This window comes from Carcharodon carcharias, chromosome 23 (assembly GCF_017639515.1).
Source record: "Carcharodon carcharias isolate sCarCar2 chromosome 23, sCarCar2.pri, whole genome shotgun sequence".
NCBI classification, from domain to species: Eukaryota; Metazoa; Chordata; class Chondrichthyes; order Lamniformes; family Lamnidae; genus Carcharodon; species Carcharodon carcharias.
The window spans coordinates 33406059-33426331 of NC_054489.1; the positions used below are offsets into that span (position 1 = coordinate 33406059).

The 20273-nt window shown below is 40.3% G+C and overlaps 1 protein-coding gene across 3 annotated transcripts; it reads right to left on the bottom strand.

Annotated features, from left to right (window-relative positions):
• Positions 1 to 72: 72 nt before the first annotated feature.
• On the bottom strand, positions 73 to 11076 carry LOC121294058 (HIG1 domain family member 1A, mitochondrial-like). Of its 3 annotated transcripts, none has more exons than XM_041217598.1 (4): positions 10892 to 11076; positions 2204 to 2302; positions 1190 to 1324; positions 73 to 369 (listed from the first exon to the last, which is right to left on the bottom strand). In XM_041217598.1, the coding sequence occupies exons 2-4, from the start codon at positions 2295 to 2297 to the stop codon at positions 305 to 307; spliced, it is 294 nt and encodes a 97-aa protein (XP_041073532.1). In that variant the 5' UTR covers positions 2298 to 2302; positions 10892 to 11076; the 3' UTR covers positions 73 to 304. The 3 variants fall into 3 exon arrangements, with proteins under 3 accessions (XP_041073532.1, XP_041073533.1, XP_041073531.1); XM_041217599.1 differs by having other exon boundaries at positions 2204 to 2329; positions 10892 to 11029; XM_041217597.1 differs by lacking the exon at positions 10892 to 11076 and adding an exon at positions 10754 to 10775.
• Positions 11077 to 20273: the final 9197 nt, after the last annotated feature.

Genomic DNA, 20273 nt, shown 5'->3' on the forward strand with positions numbered 1-20273 from the left:
TGAGAAGTTATTACTAGTTTTAGATGGTATGCCGTGCATAAAAAAAATCAGACCACAAGCAAAATGTCTGAATTTGTTGTACATTACTATTTGGTTTATTAAAGAGCAGGAAATCCTGACAGTGCAAAGAAAAGCCAGTGTGCAAAATATAAAACTGCCAACATTCTGAGAAAATACAATTCACATCTATTAAAGCAACCTCCAAACATTTGAGGGTGCCATTATTTCACTGAGGTCATCTCAGTGTGAAGTAGAACATTAACAATATTACATAAATATATGCAGCACAAAGCAAAGAGGGCATTTACTTAGAGGGATTTGTTTCTCTTGGCTTCACCACATATTCTTTGTACATGGAGTACAGAACACCTGAAAGACAATTGAGAGCAAGATATGAACTCGATTGTGGAAGTTAATACTGAATTTGCCTGCAAAATCTTTGTCTACTTTAGTGAGATAAGTTTGGAAGATCAACAAACTTGCTAAGAACATCAAAATTAAGTGTCTTAATTATGGAATACCCAGAATTGTTCTGTTAGCATAGTTTATCTAATTCAAGCAGGGGTGAAAGCAATTGGAATGATTACAGTGAAAGAAATCTTGATTGGCACCAATTATTAACATCCAGTTCCAACTGAACAATCCAAAACGCAAACTTTGGCAGGTTCAACTATCAGTTGAACAAACTGGTTCTTTGTTAAAAGCCAATGACTTCTCTTTTAATTTCTCTAGGCAGCGAGGGTGGGGTTATGTAAGAGATCCACAAAAAGCTGAAATAATGCAATTCAATTTATTTCTAAATTGATTGTGCTAAGCCATGGTTCTGTGAATTCATCCCTCAAATATTTTGTGTATTGTGCAATCTGCAAAGTCTAAGCAAACCACCAGCTTCAGCTGATTCGTTACTGTTGCTGATACAGAAAGAAATATGTTTGGGCTAGTAATAGCCTTTGATGGAAGAAAGAGGGCCACAACCAAATCCAGAAGTTAGTTCTGTATGATTAGTACTAATTTACACTAGAAGCACCTAACCCAATGACTGTAAGCTCAAATGTTGATTGCTTTTCTGGAATCAGTCTTCTCAATCTTGATGCGCTTTTTGCGCCACTGTTAGGAGTATTCAGTTTTTATTTTTATACATATTCCTCCCAGCTATCACATTCAGTTTCACTGAAGACTGAAAACTTACCAAAGGTCACAGCTCCCACAACACATGCCTGTGCAGCCACACGGGTGTGAATAAGGTGCACAGACATTTTGGTGTTCCCTCTGGTTCGCAACTTATAAAGTCCCAGACCTACTATTGCTGCAAATCCAGTCATACCTGTAATAAATGTTAATTTTAATATTCAAAACTATTTCATGGCCATGTTGTAACCCAGTATTCTGCCAATTCATCTGTCTCAAGTATTTACCAGGAGATTAGCAGATGATTTTAAGCATAAATTCAAGCCTAATAATAAATGTACTTTTTTCATTGTGTTGATCAGAGGTTGAACTGGTAAGGACAAGTATCTGAGTACCATGTAGGTACCCAAACTCTCTGATGCCATCAATGTGGCATCAGTTGATGCAGCTTTGTCTATTTTTGTCTTAAGACAGAAAGAAAATTAAATTAGATTCTCACTGAAGAGCAGGTTTTTAAATTAAACATTGCTTTTTTGTGTATTGACCAAATGCTCCTGCAAAATCAGATACATGACATTCAATTTAAAGCCAATAATTAAGGTTCAAAGTGAAATTGGTAGTTCTACAATATTTCATTTAATGAACTGTTCATTTTGATGCAGAACATCAATTGATGATTTCAATTTCATTAGATCATAAGTTCACTATATTCCCCCTCTAATACACAACAACATTCTTAATGGTCACTTCTCCCAGCATTTATCATTGGAACACAAATGTAATTTCTGTTTACTAACTCCTTTCTCCTTTTGATAAAATCTTACTTTTTTCTTAATGTCTATGTCCAAAGTTGTTACTATTTTAATAAAATAGAAAATTGCTGAAAAAAGAGATATGCCAAAGCTTTTCGTCTTGCACGAATACCCGATGAGTACAAGACAAAAAGCTTTGTCGTGTCTCTCTTTTCAGCAATACACAAGTTTTGTACTACTAAATGAAAATTAGAAAATAAAATAGTGAGTCATTGAAAGGTTTACACAGAGAGCTAACTTTAATACTGTATATAGTGACTCACCTATTGGTACAAAAGGTGATTCTTTGGACTTCTGAATCAGTTTTGAAGCCTGGCTCTCTCTCTCGGAACTCCATGAGGAGGTGTCTTCAGACATGGTCACTAAAGCAGCAGCAAATGACAATCCATCTTAATGCACCATATTCAGTGAGACATTTTATAGTTTTGCGTAAATAGTTTCAAAAAACACAACTGTCCAACCTGAATTTATTTGCACCACCTAAAGTGTTAGAATTTTTAAAGATGGGTCGTTCAATAAAGAAGCTCTTGTCCTTTTATTATTTTCATAAAATTTTATGCAGTGTTCCAAGAGATAATGTTCATTGAATTTTAAGGCTTATGGATGTTAAGCACAAAATCATTAGATTGCAGAAATATTGCCGAAGTGATCCTCCCTTTCAGGATCTTAATAAATCCAGAAATAGCATCTCATATGAATGATGAGGCAGTAGCTCTTATAATTGGAATAGTAAAGAAGGCCCAGATTTGCAGCCCATATACATTCATACATAATTCAAACAGCTAATCCTCTATGAACTCTGTCCATTTAATTAAATTCTATCTGCCTTTTAAAGAGTTAACGGTACCACATCTTGACAGAGCTCTTGCATCTTCAGGGTGAGTGGAAAGGGAGGAAAAAAGTATTGCCAGTGGGGGGGGGGGGTCAGAATTACAACCTGATCAGCATCCAATTATACGTGAAAGGAAGAGGAGGAAGCAAGAAGGGGACTTTCAATACAAATTCTCCTACACTCATGAATATCTGATGATTCAAGTTGGCAAGTGACTACATTGGTTCAATTAGCCAGGGAACTTACCCCTCTTATCTTGGCTGACAAATTTACTTTACATTGGCTTCTACTGAAAAAACAATAGGCTCCCCTTCAAATCATTGAGTACACCTGCTGATTAAAGTCAGTTGACTTCCACTCCACTATTTTCCTGATCTGAACTGAAATTTTCATAGGAATGTATTATTATAATACAGTATGTGCCAAGTAAAATATAATTTAAATCTACATGGGTTTAAGAACCAAGCTTTCCAACCCTATGAACTTAGGTGGGAATCTCACCCTTGAGATTGAAACTTCCTGTGTGAACAATGAGACAGTAGCTCTTTTAATTGTAATAGTACAGCCTGCTGCATTGTGCCTTTGAACTGTGATACACTTTCCAGTGTGATCACTCTAAAACTGAGTATCATAGAGAATACTTGATATTAAAATGGTACAGTTATGTAACTATTAATGCCACCCCCTGCAGCTCCTACACTTCATGTTGTACAAATCAGCATCCGAATATAAATCCTGCAACTGAAAGTATTGCATCTATTATTGGCCCAATATGGATTGTGCTTATTTCACTTTAGTATTAGTGCTTTTCAATATCTGTAAAATTAACCAAATGGCAGAGCTCAACAGCCTATGCCAGACTTTAATCACAAATAGTGAGTCTGTTCTAAGCACCTACACTGCTGCCATCTCTACAACATTTTGGCCACAACAATAGAGTGTGTTTTTTTTTTATAAAAGTTATGTTCCAGCTGTCATTTACAGCGAGAGAGTGAGAGAGAAACAACGGGGCCATTTACAGTGAGAGAGAGCAGTGTGGTCATTTTGAGCGAGTCTGAGAGGAGCGGGGCCTTTAACAGTGAGAGAGGAGTGTGAGGCCGTTCAAGAGCACAAGAGGGAAAAGAGTGTGGAGAGTAGCTGATTGGTGAGTATTTCTAGCCTTTAAAGTAAAAGTATAGCCTTTAGTTTGTGTTTAGATCTCTAGGTCTTTTTTGCTCTTTTTCTTAAAGATAGCTTGTTAAGTATAAGATCGATACTGGCATGCATAAAAAAAATTATAAAGTGTAAAGAATGGGGATACTAGACTAATTAATTGAATAAAATACAATAGCAATGGCAGGACGGGTGATGTGTTGTTACTGCAGCATGTGGGAGCTGCTGGACAGCAAGGTGGTCCAGAGCGAACACATCTGTACCAAGTGTTTGCCGCTTGAGGAACTTTGGATCCAAGTTAAGGAGCTGGAGTCCGAGCTGCAGACATTGCGTCACATCAGGGAGGGAGAAAGCTACCTGGGCGCTTTGCTCCAGGAGGTGGTCATACCCCTCTCAGATTAGGTAATTCAAATTTGGTCTGTGATCAGGGACAGGAGGATGTGACTGCAGGTGAAGCAGGTGTGGGGACCCGGGAGTAGCGTTCAAGGAGCCTCGGCCCCTGCAAATGTCCAATAGTTACAAGGTGTTCTTACAAGCTGTGTGGATGAGAGCAGGGACTGCAGGGAGGATGAGCGAACTGACCATGGCACCGTGGTACAGGGAGCTATTCAAGTGGAGGGAGGAAATGGGAGCATAGTAGTGGTAGGAGACAGTATAATTCAGGGGATAGATACTGTTCTCTGCAGCCGTGAGCGTGAATCCCTAAGGCTGTGTTGCCTGCCCAGTGCCAGGGTTAAAGACATTTCCTCAGGGCTAGAGAGGAACTTGGAGTGGGAGTAGAGGGATCCAGTTGTTGTCATCCAAGTTGGTACCAACGGCATTGATAGGACTAGAAAGAATTTGAACAGTTAGGAGCTAAATTAAAAAGCAGAACTTCCGAGGTAATAATCTCGGGATTTACTACCTGAGCTACGGGCAAACTGGCATAGGGTAAATAAAGACAGGAGTTCAATGCGTGGATCAGAGATTGGTGTGGGAGGAATGGGTTTCAGTTTATAGGGCACTGGCACCAGTATTGGGGTAGAAGGGAGCTGTTCTGGTGGGATGGGCTTCACTTGAACTGTGCTGGGACCAGTGTCCTGGCGAACTGAATAACTAGCGCTGTAGAGCGGGCTTTAAACTAAGTAGAGGGGGGAGGGTCCTGGAAAGGGGATACATAGGCTTACAAAGCAAAAGGAATGACAGCCTTGCAGGGCAACTACTTAGGTAATCATACCCAGAGAGTGACAGGAAGAGACAGAGTGTACAAACATAAAAAGCAGCAGCAAAAAGGTGAAGTGGGGGGGGTGGAATTGGAAAAAGGCAAAAATTAATTGCGCTTTACTTAAATGCATGTAGTATTCGGAACAAAATAAATGAATTAACGGCACAAATAGAGGTTTTTGGGTATGACCTTATAGCCATTATGGAGACGTGGTTACAAGGAGAGCAAAGTGAGAACTAAATATTCAGGGATACGTGACTTTCAAAAGGACAGGCAGGAAGGAACAGGTGGTGGGGTAGCTTTGTTACTATGAGATGGAATAAGTATGATAGCAAAATAGGATCTTGGATCGGAAGATGTAGAATCCATATGGGTGGAGGAAAGAAATAACAAGGGGAAGAAGACACTGGTGGGAGTAGTCTTTAGGCCCTTTGACAGTAGCTATACTGTAGGACAGAGAATAAATCAGGAGATAATGAGGTTATATGAAAAAGGCAGTACATTAATCATGGATAACTTTAATCTTCATGTAGATGGGAAAATCAAATTGGTAGAGGTAGACACGGGCAAGAATTCATTGAGTGTATTCGGGACAGTTTCCTAGAAAAATATGTTGTGAATCCAGCCAGGGACCAGGCTGTTTTGGATCTGGTAATGTGTAATGAGGCAGGTTTAAAAAATGATCTCAGAGTAAAGGATCCCCTAGGAAACAACTACCATAATATGTTAGAATTTAGCATTCAGTTTGAGTGAGAAACTTGTGTTGGAAATAACTGTGCTAAGCTTAAATAAGGGCAATTACAATAGAATGAGGGCAGTGTTTGCTGGAGTGGACTGGGAAAGCAATTTAGCAGAAAAGACAGTTGATGCAGAGATTTAAGAAAATAGTTCTTGACTCTCAACAAACATATATCCCAGTGAGGAAGAAGGATTCAAGGAAGGGGATAAACCAACCATGGTTAAACAAGACAGTTGAGGACAGCATCAAATTGAAAGAAAAAAAATACAATGTGGCAAAGATTAGTGGTAACTAGATCAGTAGAGGACTGGGGAAGTTTTAAAAACCAGCAAAAGATGGCCAAAAAAATAATAAAGAGGGAGAAAATAAACTTTGAGGGTAAATTTGCAAGAAATATAAAAATGGACAGTAAGAGTTATTTAAATATATAAAAAGGAAGAGAGAGGCCAAAGTGAACATAGGCCCCTGAGAGAATGAGGCTGGGGAAATAATAATGGAGAACCAGGAAATGGCAGAGGAGTTGAATAAATACTTTGCTTCAGTCTGTACAGTTGAAAATACTAATAGCATTCCAAAAATACTAAATAATCAAGGGGCAAAAGGGGGGATGAAAATAAATACATTAACTATCACTAGAGAAAAAGTACTGAGAAAACTAATGGGGCTAAAGGCTAATGAGTCCCCTGAACCTGATGGTGCATCCTAGGAGATTAAAGGAAGCAGCTAAAAATATAGTGGATGCACGAGTAGTAATCTTCCAAGAATCTTTGGATTCTGGAAAAGTCCCAGACGATTGGAAAATGGCCAATGTAACACCCTTATTCAAAAAGGGAGACAAAAAACTCATATCTATAGACCAGTTAGCTTAACATCTGTCATTGGGAAAATGTTGGAGTCTTATTATAAAGGATGTAGTAGCAAAGCATTTAGAAATACATAATCTAATTAAGCAGAGTCAGCATGGGTTCATGAAGGGCAAATTATGCCTAACAAATTATTAGAATTCTTTGAGGAGGTAACAAGCTGGAAAAATAAAGGGGAACCAGTAAATGTAATATATTTGGATTTCCAAAAGGCATTCGATAAGGTACCGCACATATGGCTACTTAATAAGATAGGAGCCTATGGTGTTGGGGGTAGTATATTAGCATGGATAGAGGATTGGCTAACTAATAGAAGACAGAGGGTTGGGTTAAGAGGGGCATTTTCAGGATGGCAGTTTGTAACTAGTAGAGTGCCAGTGCTGGGGCCTCAATTATTTACATATATATTAATGACTTAGATGAGGGAAGCGAAAGTACTATCGCCAAATTTGCGGATGAAAGAAAAATAGGGTGGGAAGGCAAGTGGTGAGGATGACACGAGTCTACAGAGGGATATAGACAGGCTCATTGAGTGGGCAAAAACTTGACAGATGGAATATAATATCGGAAAATGTGAGGTTATGCACTTTGGCAGGAAGAATAGAGGAGCTGAATATTATTTAAATGGAGAAAGACTGCAGAAGGCTGCAGCACAGAGGGATTTGGGAGTCCTCGTGCATGAATCTTAAAAAGCTAACACACAAGTTCAACAGGTAATAGGGAAGGCAAGTGGAATGTTGGCTTTTATTTCAAAGGGAATGGAGTATAAAAAATAGGGAAGTTTTGCTAAAGTTATACAAGGCACTAGTTAGACCACACCTAGAGTACTGCGAACAGTTTTGGTTCCCTTATCTAAGGAAAGATATATGGGCATTAGAGGCAGTCCAGAGAAAGTTCACTAGGGTGATCCTAGGTATGGAGGGACTTTCTTATGAGGAGATGTTGAGTAGACTGGGCCTGAACTCATTGGAGTTTAGAAGAATGAGAAGCGACCTTATTGAAACATATAAGATTCTTAGGGGGCTTGACAGGGCAGAAGCTGAGAGGTGGTTTCCCCTTGTGGAAGACTCTAGGACCAAAAGGTATAATCTTAATCTTTAAAACAGAGATGAGGAGGAATTTCTTCTCTCAGAGGGTAGTCAATCTGTGGAATTCTTTACCGCAGAGGGCTGTGGAGGCTGGGTCGTTAAGTATATTTAAGGCTGAGAAAGACAAGATTTTTAATCAGTAAGGGAATCAAGGGTTATGGGTTCAAGGTAGGAAAAATGGAGTTGAGGATTATCAGATCAGCCATGATCTCATTGAATGGAGGAGCAGGCTCGATGGGCCAAATGACCTACTTCTGCTCTGGCGTCTTATGGTCATTATGGGGACTGCCACTTTCCGTGAAAATGAGCTGAATAATCAACTTTTAATTTTTCTCAGTGAGCTGACTTTCCCATCAGAGCTGGGCATAGGCACTGGTACTGAGTGGGCTATTTAATTGTATGTCACTTTGAACTGATAAGCAGCAAGTGACATTTGTGCCTCTCAAGGTTCAGGCAATGAATGTCTGTAACAGAGAGTAACTACCTCCCATTTGAATGGCATTAGCATCGTTGAATCCCCACCCCCATCAACATCTGGGAGTCACCACTGACCAAAAACTTAACTGGGCCAACTATATAAATACCACAGCTACAGGAGCAAGTCAGAAGCTAATTATTTTGTGGTGAACAACTCACTTCCTGATTTCCCCAATGTCTGCCGTCTACTAGGCTTAAGTCAGGATTTTGATGGAATACTTTACACTTGCCTAGATGAGTGCAGCTTCATCAACACTCGAAGCTCAACACCATCCAGGTCAAAGCAGCCTGCTTTAATGAACATCTCATCCATCACATTAAGTGTTCATTTCCGCTGCCACCGATGTATCATGGCTGCAGTGTGCACCATCATCTAGCTGCACTGCAGCAACTCTAAGGCTTCTTGGACAGGACCTCCCAAACTCATGACCTCTGCCACCTGGAAGGACAAAGGCAGCAGGTGCAAGTCATACACCATCCCAAGTTGGAAATACATCACCATCCTTTCATTGTTGCCTGGTCAAAATTGTGCAACTCCCTAAGAGCGCTGTTGGAGTACCTTCACTAACACACTGCAGCCGTTGAAAGAAGGTGGTGCAACACCACCATGCAAGGAGCAATTAGGGATGGGCAATACATCCTGGCCTTAAAATAAAAGAAAAATACTGCAGATACTGAAAATCTGAAATAAAAACAGAAATGCTAGAAAAACTCATCAGGTCTGACAGCATCAGTGGGGAAAGAAACAGTTAATGGTCTGGATTTTCCAGCCCCATTGTGGTGGGACCCGCTGCGTGGCATTTGACGGCCCAGCCAAAAGACCACTGACTAATGTTTCGAGTCCAACATGACTACGTTTCAGAACTGGCGGGAGGTAGAAATGTGATGGTTTTATGCTGTTGAGAAAGGGAGGGGCAGGTGGAGTAAATTAGAATGTATAGAGTCGGTTAGAGGGCGGGGGAGATTAAATGACAAAAGATGTCATGGAACACAAGACAAAGGGAGTGGTAATGATAGTATTAAAGGTCTGGAGCAGGTGTTAATATCAGAATAAAGGTCAGCAAAATAGCAGAATGTTAATAGCAGAAAAGGTCAGCGCTGTCTGAAAGCAAAAACATGAGAACAAGATACAGACTGGCACTTGGGGGGGGGAAAAAGTCAAAATGGATAACGAGAGTTCATCATCTGAAGTTGTTGAACTCAATATTGAGTCCAGAAGGCTGTAAAGTGCCTAACTGGAAGATGAGATGCTGTTCCTCCAGCTTGTGTTGGGCTTCACTGGAACATTGTAGTAGGCCGAGGACACACATGTGAGCATGAGAACAAGATGGTGGATTGAAATGGCAAGCAGCCGGAGGGGTTAGAGTCCTGCTTGCGGACTGAGCAAAGATGTTCCACAAGACAGTCACCTAGTCGGCATTTGGTCTCCCCAATATAGAGGAGACCGCATTGTGAGAATTTCCCCCCCCCCCCCCCCCCCCCCAAGTGCCAGTCTGTACCTTGTTCTCATGATTTTTTTTCAGACAGTGCTGACCTTTATTCTGCTATTTATACCTTATTTGGATCAAAGTTTTGGTCTTTAACACTATCATTACCATTCCCGTTGTCTCCTGATTTGAGGACATCTCTTGTCATTTAATCTCCCCATCCTCTAACATATCCCTGACCTCTTTTGCTCCACCTGCCACACCCCCACAACCCTTTTTCAACTGCATAAAACCCATTGCATTTCTACCTCTCCAGTTATGAAGAAGTCATTTGGACTTGAAACGTTAGCTCTGTTTCCCTCTCCACAGATACTGCCGTGCATTTTCTGGGGGTTTTTTTTTGTATCCTGGCTTTGCTTGAACATCCCAAATCCCGGGAATGAGTAAATAAAATCTGGGCTGGAAGCAATGCTGAGTTTGAGGAAAAGTTAACCAACCTTTAACATTGATTTAATTAGTTATTCTCACAGGATGAAAGTATCTTCATTAAATATCAGTAGTTGGAGAGCACAAGTTTCATAAGTAATGACCAGGAGAGAGCATTTTCCCATGTTCCCCGCTAAATATCCTCGGGGCTACGATACAGTACACAATGGTCACGACCGATCGTCTTCACGCCCCTGCCGATGTGCCCAGGTTAAAATAGACAATACAAAAACAAAAACAGAATTACCTGGAAAAACTCAGCAGGTCTGGCAGCATCGGCGGAGAAGAAAAGAGTAAGAACAGAACTTCAAGTTCTGTCGAAGGGTCATGAGGACTCGAAACGTCAACTCTTTTCTCCTCCGCCGATGCTGCCAGACCTGCTGAGTTTTTCCAGGTAATTCTGTTTTTGTTTTTGTTTTGGATTTCCAGCATCCGCAGTTTTTTTGTTTTTATTATTATTAAAATAGACAATTCTGTTTTGACAATGAATGATGGGAGCCAGCACCAAAGCACGTCCACCCTTAGCCATTACAACGACCACTCACTCAATCCGGTTCAGGTTCCAGGTCTGGAGTCTTTACAGTGCCTCAGCTTTCAACAAATGTTGTTTTAAGTGACATTCACAAGCTGAATCGGCAATTTAAAAAAAAGTCGTAAAATGGTCAGATCTATGAGGACATTACCTTATTAGGAAGTCAACTCTTGTCCGAAAGCGGTGGAAGTGCACACTACCTGTTCGTCACGGTGGTCATTACATTTCCTGGTTGTGAAGATATTAAATAAACCGGTGGTGAAATAGAGGTGTCCCAATGAGATATCGTAAATGCTTGATTACGTCAGAGCTCAGCAAATATTCTGAGCAAGGAACGGTTGAATTGCGGAACTCGGTAGCGTATTGTGACCCGCCTTCTGTTCTTAATGTGTTTGCCTCTTGCTACAATCTTGATCTTGTGCTTTGCACTTTGTAAGGATAGTTAAGTTTCATTGCCGATTCTTTGGAAAATTATTCTGCTGATGAGAAAATTTTTTTTATTTGTCTAAACATTAAATGTGTTAATCGTTTATAAAAGACCTTTAATTTATGCAGGATTAAGAGCGTACTGTTTTATGTAGAGGGTATTCATCTGGTTGCAGAACTAATTGCGTCGGTGTGAATGATATGGGCAGGCCAGGAATGAAATACTCCTTAAAACAAACAGAAAATGCTGGAAATACGCAGCAGGTCAGACAGCCTCTGTGGAGAGAAGGAGTTAAGTCTTAAGAAAGAGGACTGAAAGGTTCACGGAGGATGCAATGATTATCTCTGAACCATTCCCAGACGTTGGTACAGACAAGTTGGCCTGCATGTGGATGAGCATTATTATGCAGTCTCTCACATCAACAAGTTGGAGGGATTGTTCTCTCTCCTTAAGGCAAGGTGTGTTTGCCTGGCCTATTTGTGCCTCAATTTAAAGATAATCCATTTGGTTTGGTATTTTAGCTTTGATAGTAATGGTAGTCTGAAGGTGGGATGATCTCACAAAGGTATGTTTGCATGTTTCTCCCCCTAGCATAAAAGGAGAAAGGGCTATTCTTGTTGCTCTTTATAAGTTTCCCAGATTGTTGTATTCCCTGCCTCATAAGGGACCTGCTCTGAGAGATAGGATCCAAAGATAACATCCAAACCTGGAGATGGCCGAGTTGGCAGACTTGTTATCAAAGGACGATGACTGCTAAGGTAGGGATTCCCGCTTTCAATTATAAATAACTTGATTAGTTCAAACAGAGCGCTCATTATTTAGGCTTCTAACACAGTGGGAAAAATGTGCAAAAATGTTTCATGGTGCTTGTTAGTCTTGTACCATGTAATGATTGTGTCCCCCTGGTCTTGATTCCCCCATCAGATGAACATTCTTCTCCCTCTGTCTCCTATCAAATCTTTACATATTAAATACCTTGATCAGATCACCATCACCACCCAACCCCCCCCCCCCATCTCCTTTACACAGTAGAAGACAGGCCAAATTAATGCAAGCTGTCCTCATAACCTGTGTTGCAGGATCATCAGTAAAATAGCATATTCAAGAGCAGGAGCTTTAGTGTTTTCCCCTTAACCAAATGGTTTTGAAGCCAATTGTAATTCCAGCTACTGAAATGAGCTAATTCAGCACAGGTCAAGGAATGAAATTGAGACTGTACAATCCAGCAGCTCACTTGATCAACTCACTTAGCCATTAAGGAGAACAGAGTTGTTCATAGGATTATAGGTTGGTTACAGCACAGAAAAAGGCCATTCAGCACCATTGTGTCCATGCTGGCTCTCCGCAAAATCAACTCACCTAGACCCACTCCTTCACCTTTTCCCATGTTCTTCAATTCTCTGCCAAAGGCAGGTCAGACCTATGACACTATGACCTCCACCATGGAAAGGGCAAGGAGGGAGATCCCCAGCCAAACAGGGATTTTACCTCATGCTGATCCACCAGCCAATTGAGCCAACCACCACTTCCACCCCCTCCCTCCCCGAAGGACTGTGAGTTGCTGTGGCAACATACACTGTTTACATGCATCTTGTAGCTTGCAGCTGTGGGTGATGATGGTAGAGCTCTGCCCTGTAGCCCTGCAAATACTTTCTCTTCAGATAATTATCCAATTCTCTTTTGAAGGCTTCTCTTGAATCTGCCTCCACTACACTCTCGGACAGTGCATTCCAGATCCTAACCCCATATTGCATAAAAGCTTATCCTCAAGCTGTTGATGCTTCATTTGCCAATCACCTTAAATCATTATCCTTTGGTTGTCGATCTCACCGCCAACAGGAACAGTTTCTCTCTTTCTACTCTGTCCAGACCCTTCATGACTTTGAACATCTCTATCAAATTTTCTCTTAATATTCTCTTCTCCAAGAATAGCCCCAGCTTCTCATCTATCCATGTAACTGAAGGTCCTCATCACTGGAACTGTTCTCCTGAATCTTTTCTGCACCGTCTCTAATGCCTTCACATCCTTACTAATGTGTGGCACTCAGAACTGGATACAATATCACAGTTGAGGCAGAACCAGTTTTTTATACAGGTTTATCATAACTTCCTTATTTTTGTGCTCTATGCCCTGTTTATAAAGCCCAGGATCCTGTATGCTTTAACTGCTTTCTAAATGTGCCCTGCCACCTTTGATGATTTGTGGACATATACTCCCATGTCCCTCTACTCCTGCACCCCTTCACGAATTGCATTGGAGCATATGAGGTTGTCTATTTTGGCAGGAAGAATAGAAAAGCAGATTCTTAGTTAAATGGAGAGAGACTGCAGAATACAGTGGTACAGAGGGACCCGTGCGTCCTAGTGCATGAATCACAAGAAGTCAGCATGCAGGTACAGCAAGTAATTAGGAAGGCAAACAGAATGTTGGCTTTTATTGCAAGGGGGATGGAGTATAAAAGTAGGGAACTCTTGTTACAGCAGTGCCCGGCATTGGTGAGACCACATCTAGAGTACTGTGTACAGTTTTAGTCACCCTATTTAAGGAGGGACATGCTTGCATTAGAAACAGTTCAGAGAAGGTTCACTGGGCTGATCCCTGGGTTGGAGGTGTTGCCTTATAAAGAAAGGTTGAGCAGGTTGGGCCTATACTCATTGGAGTTTAGAAGAATGAGAGGTGATCTTACTGAAATGTATACGATTCTGAGGGGAATTGACAGGGTATATGCTGAGAGGATGTTCCCCCTTGTGAGGGAATCTAGAACTAGGGGCACAGTTTCAAAATAAGAGCTCTTTCATTTAAACAGAGACGAGGAGGAATTTCTTCTCTCAGAGAATCGTTAGTTTGGAATTATGTCCCCCCAGTGAGCAGTGAAGGCTGGATCATTGAATATATTCAAAGCTGAGTTAGACAGATTTTTGATTGGCAAGGGAGTCGAGGGTTATGAGGGACAGGCAAGAAAGTGGAGTTAAGATGACATCAGATCAGCCATGGTCTTATTGACTGGCGTTGCAAGCTTAAGGGGCCAAATGGCCTACTCCTGCTCTTATTTCTTATGTAGCCTTATTTTATATTGCCCTTCTTCATCTTCCTACCAAAATGAATCACTTCATACTTCTCTGCATTAAATTTCATCTGCCACTTGTCCACCCATTCCACCAGCCTGTCTATGTACTCTTGAAGTTTATCGCAATCTCCTGCACAGTTCACAGTACTTTTGTGATATTTAAAATTGCATCCTATACACCCAAGTCTAGTTCATTAATATATATTTTTAAAAAAACAGGGATCCTAACAGTGACCCCTGGGGTACCACATTATATACATACCTCTGGTCCAAAAATCAACCAGTCGCCACTACTCTCTTTTCTGTCATTCAACCAATTTTGTATCCATGCTGCTCCTGTCCCTATATTCCATAGCTGATAAGCTTATGCAGGCAACCCCTTAACAATCAGTATCTCACAATGTTGCAGTTAGACAGCTGGTTACATCCACACCTCATAGTCAGTAGAATTCAGTTTGTAAGCAAAGGTTAGGTTGCTGTATGCTGAATTATTTTAAGCCTAAATAAAATTAGTTATTTCTTTATCCTTCAATATTGGATTATAATAAACTGTAAAACAAGACTGACATAAAGATGATAGGGTCTCTATTTATAATACCAATAGACAGAATTGTATGACATAAAATGGGGAAAAGTCAAAGAGAAAATAGTTACTTCTAGGTTGCCTCCACCCAGTATTTCTGAACCACAAAACAGAACAACAAGAAATACCGGTAAGCTATTGAAACTTCCCTTTTTACATTTCAGCACTTCAGTGGAATGAATGTCTTCATTATTTATCCTCATTCCTTATTTTCTGTTTCTATGAGTCAGTTAGTCAATTCTATTGGATTTCCTCCAGACCCAAGACTGTACTGGCTACAGGTGAAAATTGAAATGAAACTAATGGTCAGGCATATTTTACTATTCCGATGTATTTTCCATTGGATTGTGTTTTATTTCTTTCCAATTCTGTCAGTCAATTTTCCCTTATTCTTTTCTCTTTGAGGCCTCTTCAGTACCTCTTCCAAGTGCACATTATTCATATATGTCTCCCAAATCTCTACTCATGCTTATGGAAGAATGCAAAATGCCTCTTCTAAATGAACTGAAACCTTACCTTATACGTCTAGTCAATGGGAAGTCGTGTCTCAGGGCTAACCATCCATCTCTTTATCACTAGGCTGGATTGCACATTGTACAGGATGTGTACTCTTGATCTCTCTTATAAGTATAGGAACACAACATTAGTAGACCATATATATCAGGCTAATCTACCAATTCTTAAATGAGATAGAAATATACACAGAAGCAAGTTAAACTGTTAAATAAAGTGGCTGTTTAAACGGGTTTCTCGGTTACCAAGTCAAGATGCATAAGTCTTTTTTCTGCTCTTTTGCAAATGCTTTCCATGTAAGTTATAGAATTAACTTTATAAAGTTTGCTTCCCATTGATAGTAGTTACACAGCAGATGGAATATAATTGAAGCAGAGTGAGATTACCTCCTTAAATTGGTCATACACTGCTTGTGAAAATGCAATTAGCTATATGTTACTGGGTATTTTTTGGTCCATTATACCACAGAACACTGTAACAACCCTAGTTCGATCTGTGCCCCGCATGTACATAAAAATTTTGCTAAATCAATTACCTTTTTAACAAAGTTTCATTCTACTATATGAATTTCATGGTAATTTCACTTGCTATTAAAGGTATTAAGTGACATGAGGCAAAGGTGGGTAATAGGAGTTAGGTCACAGATCAGTCATGATCTCATTGAATGTCAGAATATGCTTAAGGGGCTATTTGCCTTATTCTTATTCCTAAATTCCTACGATTGATTTAGAACCCTGGTCTACCATCTATCTGGTCTATGTCTGGGTAAAAAAGTTTCTTCTGAATTCCCTATTGTGGCTACCTTATATTTATGACAGATTTGCAAGTCAATTGGCACAATAGGGAATGATATGAATGAAACAGTTACAACACTTCAACCAAATAAAGGAAGGTGATTTAACAAAATATACAGTGGCGTACTGAAATACAAAGGAAAGGCATAACAATCTTTCAGAATGAATTTGTAGGATTAGTTTGGATACCTTAACAGGAAGTTTAAAGTTGGTTTGAAAAAACTAAACCTGCGTAGTACAAATCTGGAATTGGGGATGTACTTGATTCCAGAGTGAGGCTGCATTTACCCTAAAGATAGAGTAATAGCACAGAAGGCAACCATTCAGCCCATTGTTCCTATGATGGCTATTTGGTAGGGCTATCCAATTAATCCTGCTCCCCTGCTCTTATTTACCCTATCAAAACCATTCATGACTTTGAATGCTTAGGTTCAAATGCCAGTTAATTTTGTCCTGGGTTTATTGTCTCTTGTAGTTTCGCCAACACTGTTATTAGGCTGATTGGGTTGTAATTACTGGGTATATCCCTCTCCCACTTTTTTAAACAGAGCTGCAACATTTGCAATCCTTCAGTCCTCTGGCACTGACCCCTTATCCAAGACAGATTAGAAGATTGTGGTTAGAGTCTGCACAATTTACACCTTTCCTTCCCTCAGTCATATGGATGTATCCTACCTGAACCTGGTGACTTTTCTTCTTGAGGGACTGCCAACATTTTAAGTACATCCTCTTTTTTAGTTTTATCCCAACCAGTCCCCTTTACTGCTGCAATGCATCTGTTATGGCTAAAGAGGAGGATGTTGCAAAAATGCTCATTTAATACCTCAGCATCTGCATCCACACTGGCTTTTTATGTTAGCTGCTACTCTGTCTTGTGCATCTACAGCACTGGATGTTGCTGCCTGACTGACACGTTGATAATGATGAGATGGATGCAGATAGCCCCACCAACATACTTGCTTTACAATCCAGGCCATTATATTGAGAGTTAATACCAAAAATATTGTTGATTCTGCATGCAGTTGAAGGTACTGATCACTAAGTGTCACTGTAAAGTAGCCTTAACATTTTGAGACACTGTTGCCTTTGCCTGTAGCCACATTGGTTTACATAGAATTACAGTAGAGAAATCATCCATTCTCCAACATATGCTTACCTAGTTTCCCCTTAAGTACATCTATGCTATTTGCCTCAACTACTCCTTGTGGTAATTCCACCTTGCTCTGGGTAAAGAAGTTTCTTCTGAATTCCCTATTGGATATATTGGTGGCTATCTTATATTTATGGCCCTTTCATTTGACCTCCCCCACAAGTGGAAACACAAATCGAGGGCCTTCTCTGCCTGTATATCTATCTTCTATTCTGTGGAATGTAGCAGCTGTAGCAGGGAAGGCGGTAGCATCGTGGTATTGTTATAGGACTGGTAATGCAGAGACCCGGGGTAATGCTCTGGGGACCTGGTTCAAATCCCACCATGGCAGATGGTGGAATTTGAATTCAATAATTCAAAGTCTGATGATGACTATGAAACCATTGCCAAATGTCATAAAAACCCATCTGCTATCCTTACCTGGTCTGGCCTTCATGTGACTCCAGACCCACAGCAATGTGGTTGACTCTCAAATGCCCTCTAACCAGGCCAGTTAGGGATAGGCAATAAATTCTGGCCTAGCCAGTGATGCCCACATCCCATGAATGAATAAAAAAAAATAACTCTCCCTGTCATTGAGTTGGGAAATTGGGAACATAGAAACAAGAGAATTTCTTTTTAAAATGTAGTGGGGATAATTTTCACCATCATTCCTGACAGAGTGGATTGGTCATCCATTGTAGGATCTACCTGATTTTCATTTTTTAATCTAGTTATGTGGCTTGTAATGCAGGCTCCTCCCAGTGGAAGACGACATTCAGCAAGCAGCACAGGTCCTGATTAACTACAATGAAAATCAGAGGAGACACCCATGAATGTGTAGATTGAATCCAGCTTGAGATAAGATTCCCACGCACATTTCCATCATTAGACATCAAAAGCGTGTGATAAAACATGTTGTATAATGTTATAAACAAAGCTGCATTATAATGCCCAGCACAGTCACACGATTTGCCATATTTGCAAAGATGAGAACTGTGACAAAGGCAAAATCTTTTACAAGTCTGTAGAAATAAATAGAGCTGTGCTTGTTTATTACAATGCACCATTTAGGAACATGTCCATTATTAACAAGTTTCAATGAATAGAAATGATCTAGAATTTTTCTTCTTGATTATGCCCCAGTTTGATATCCTGATGAGCTAAACATCAGTCACTTTTTTTGTCCCTCCAGAGTAGGGTTCTTTTGTAATAAATTCTTGACTATTACAGTTAGTGCTTGATGGTTTCTGAGCTGCAAAGTGCATGGAAATGTGAAAGGTAAGTGTATATATAATGGCTAAACTTTCTTTGGGAATAGCTTGCCTATCTTGCCTCTTTCAGCTCTCTAGGGTTTTCTCCTGGCCTCACTCACTCCACCAGCCTCTACCTCTTTGGATGTATCGCCAGCCCTTCCCCCCACCACCACCACCACCACCACCACCACCAGCCCCCCCCCCCCCCCCCCCCCCCCACCCCCGCCCCCGACTCTTTTAGGAAAAATTAAACTAAACAACAGCTGGAAGAAAAATGTGACCTTGATAGTGATGAGCATAGAAATGGAAAACAAAATAAATAATACTACAGAAAGTTTAAACAGCACAACACGTAGCCTCTGCTTTTGGCTGAGTTCATAGCAAGAAGAGTTTAAAGGTTAAAAGTTGCAATGCAAAATAGCCACAGCTTGCATTAGGGACGATCCAAATCTCAGGGCTATTTCTCATTAAAGTTAAATCTCACGATTGTAATTACTGATTTAGCTCATTGTCCAATCACAAAGCTCAACTTCTGAGACCAAATGCACATTTGATGAATGCTTTGCAGAACGTCTCCATTGAGTCAGCGGAATGACCCTGAGTTTCCTGTCATCTTATCCTCCACCGTGCTCCCACTCTGACCTTTCTGTTCTCAGCCTGCAGCAGTGTACCATTGAAGCCGAATGCAAGCTTGAGGAACAGCACGTCATCTTTCGATTAGGTGTTTTACAGCTTTCTGGGCTCAACTTTGAGTTTAACAATTTCAGATCTAACCCACTACCCCCATTTTCTTTCCTTTTTCTGTTTTGGTTTTTGTGTCTTTTATTGCTCTCTCCTTGTTTTCAGACAGTAGCTGTTCATCCTTTAGCCATTCACCCCTCCTCTAAACACATCTTTTGCTTCTTTACTTGTCTGATTTCCACTCCCTTTGTCCTTGCACCATCCATCCTTTTCCTCATTTAATCTTTCCTGCCTTCTAACCTATCACTGACCTTCCCTTTTGGTCTTTTTCCCACCCCTCCCCCCTTTCATTTGCATAAAACCTATTCCTGCTCTGACTTTTCCCAGTTCAAATGAAAGCTCATTGTCCTAAAGCGTTGACTCCGTTTCTCTCTCCACAGATGTTGCTGGGCCTGTTGACTATTTGCAGTATTTTCTGTTTTTCACTACAACTTCTAAGTAGTTATTTAAAGGAGCAATTTGTTTGATAAAAAGGTGACCTGAGAGCATTCTTGTCGTACTAGTGTTAGTTTGAGGTCAGGGGAATGGCAGTTCCAAATGATACCTTTAAAATGAAGTCTGATAAGGACACTTTTCAAGGTTTTTTCCAGTGTAAAACTGAAAAACCATAAAACTGATTTCTGGTCTGGCATCAGTTATTTGCATTCGGCTAGGATAAATTTACACCAAAATTCACTCTATTACTGATGCAAATTAGATTCAGCTTTGCATCAGTATGAAGTATGTCATATAGGTGGCCTTTAAGTTGCATGTATTTTTTTCCTGAAGAAACAGATTGCTTAGTTGATTTAGATCTTCTATAAATCAGATCTGTCTTTGATTGTCATAGAATGGCTGTGATAGGCCAGGTATCCAGCTTTGGCCATTACACTCCGAAGAAGAGTCATATTGGACCCGAAATGTTAACTTTGTTTCTCTCTCCACAGATGCTGCCAGACCTGCTGAGCTTTTCCAGCATTTTCTGTTTTTATTTCAGATTTCCAGCATCCACAGTATTTTAACTTAAGTGAAATATAAAAAAG

Coding starts and splice junctions, on each gene's coding strand:
- LOC121294058 (XM_041217597.1), bottom strand. Junction 1,325..2,203: donor ATCACCTTTTGTACCAATAG/GTGAGTCACTAT, acceptor CATTTATTACAG/GTATGACTGGATTTGCAGCA. Junction 370..1,189: donor TGTGGGAGCTGTGACCTTTG/GTAAGTTTTCAG, acceptor ATTGTCTTTCAG/GTGTTCTGTACTCCATGTAC.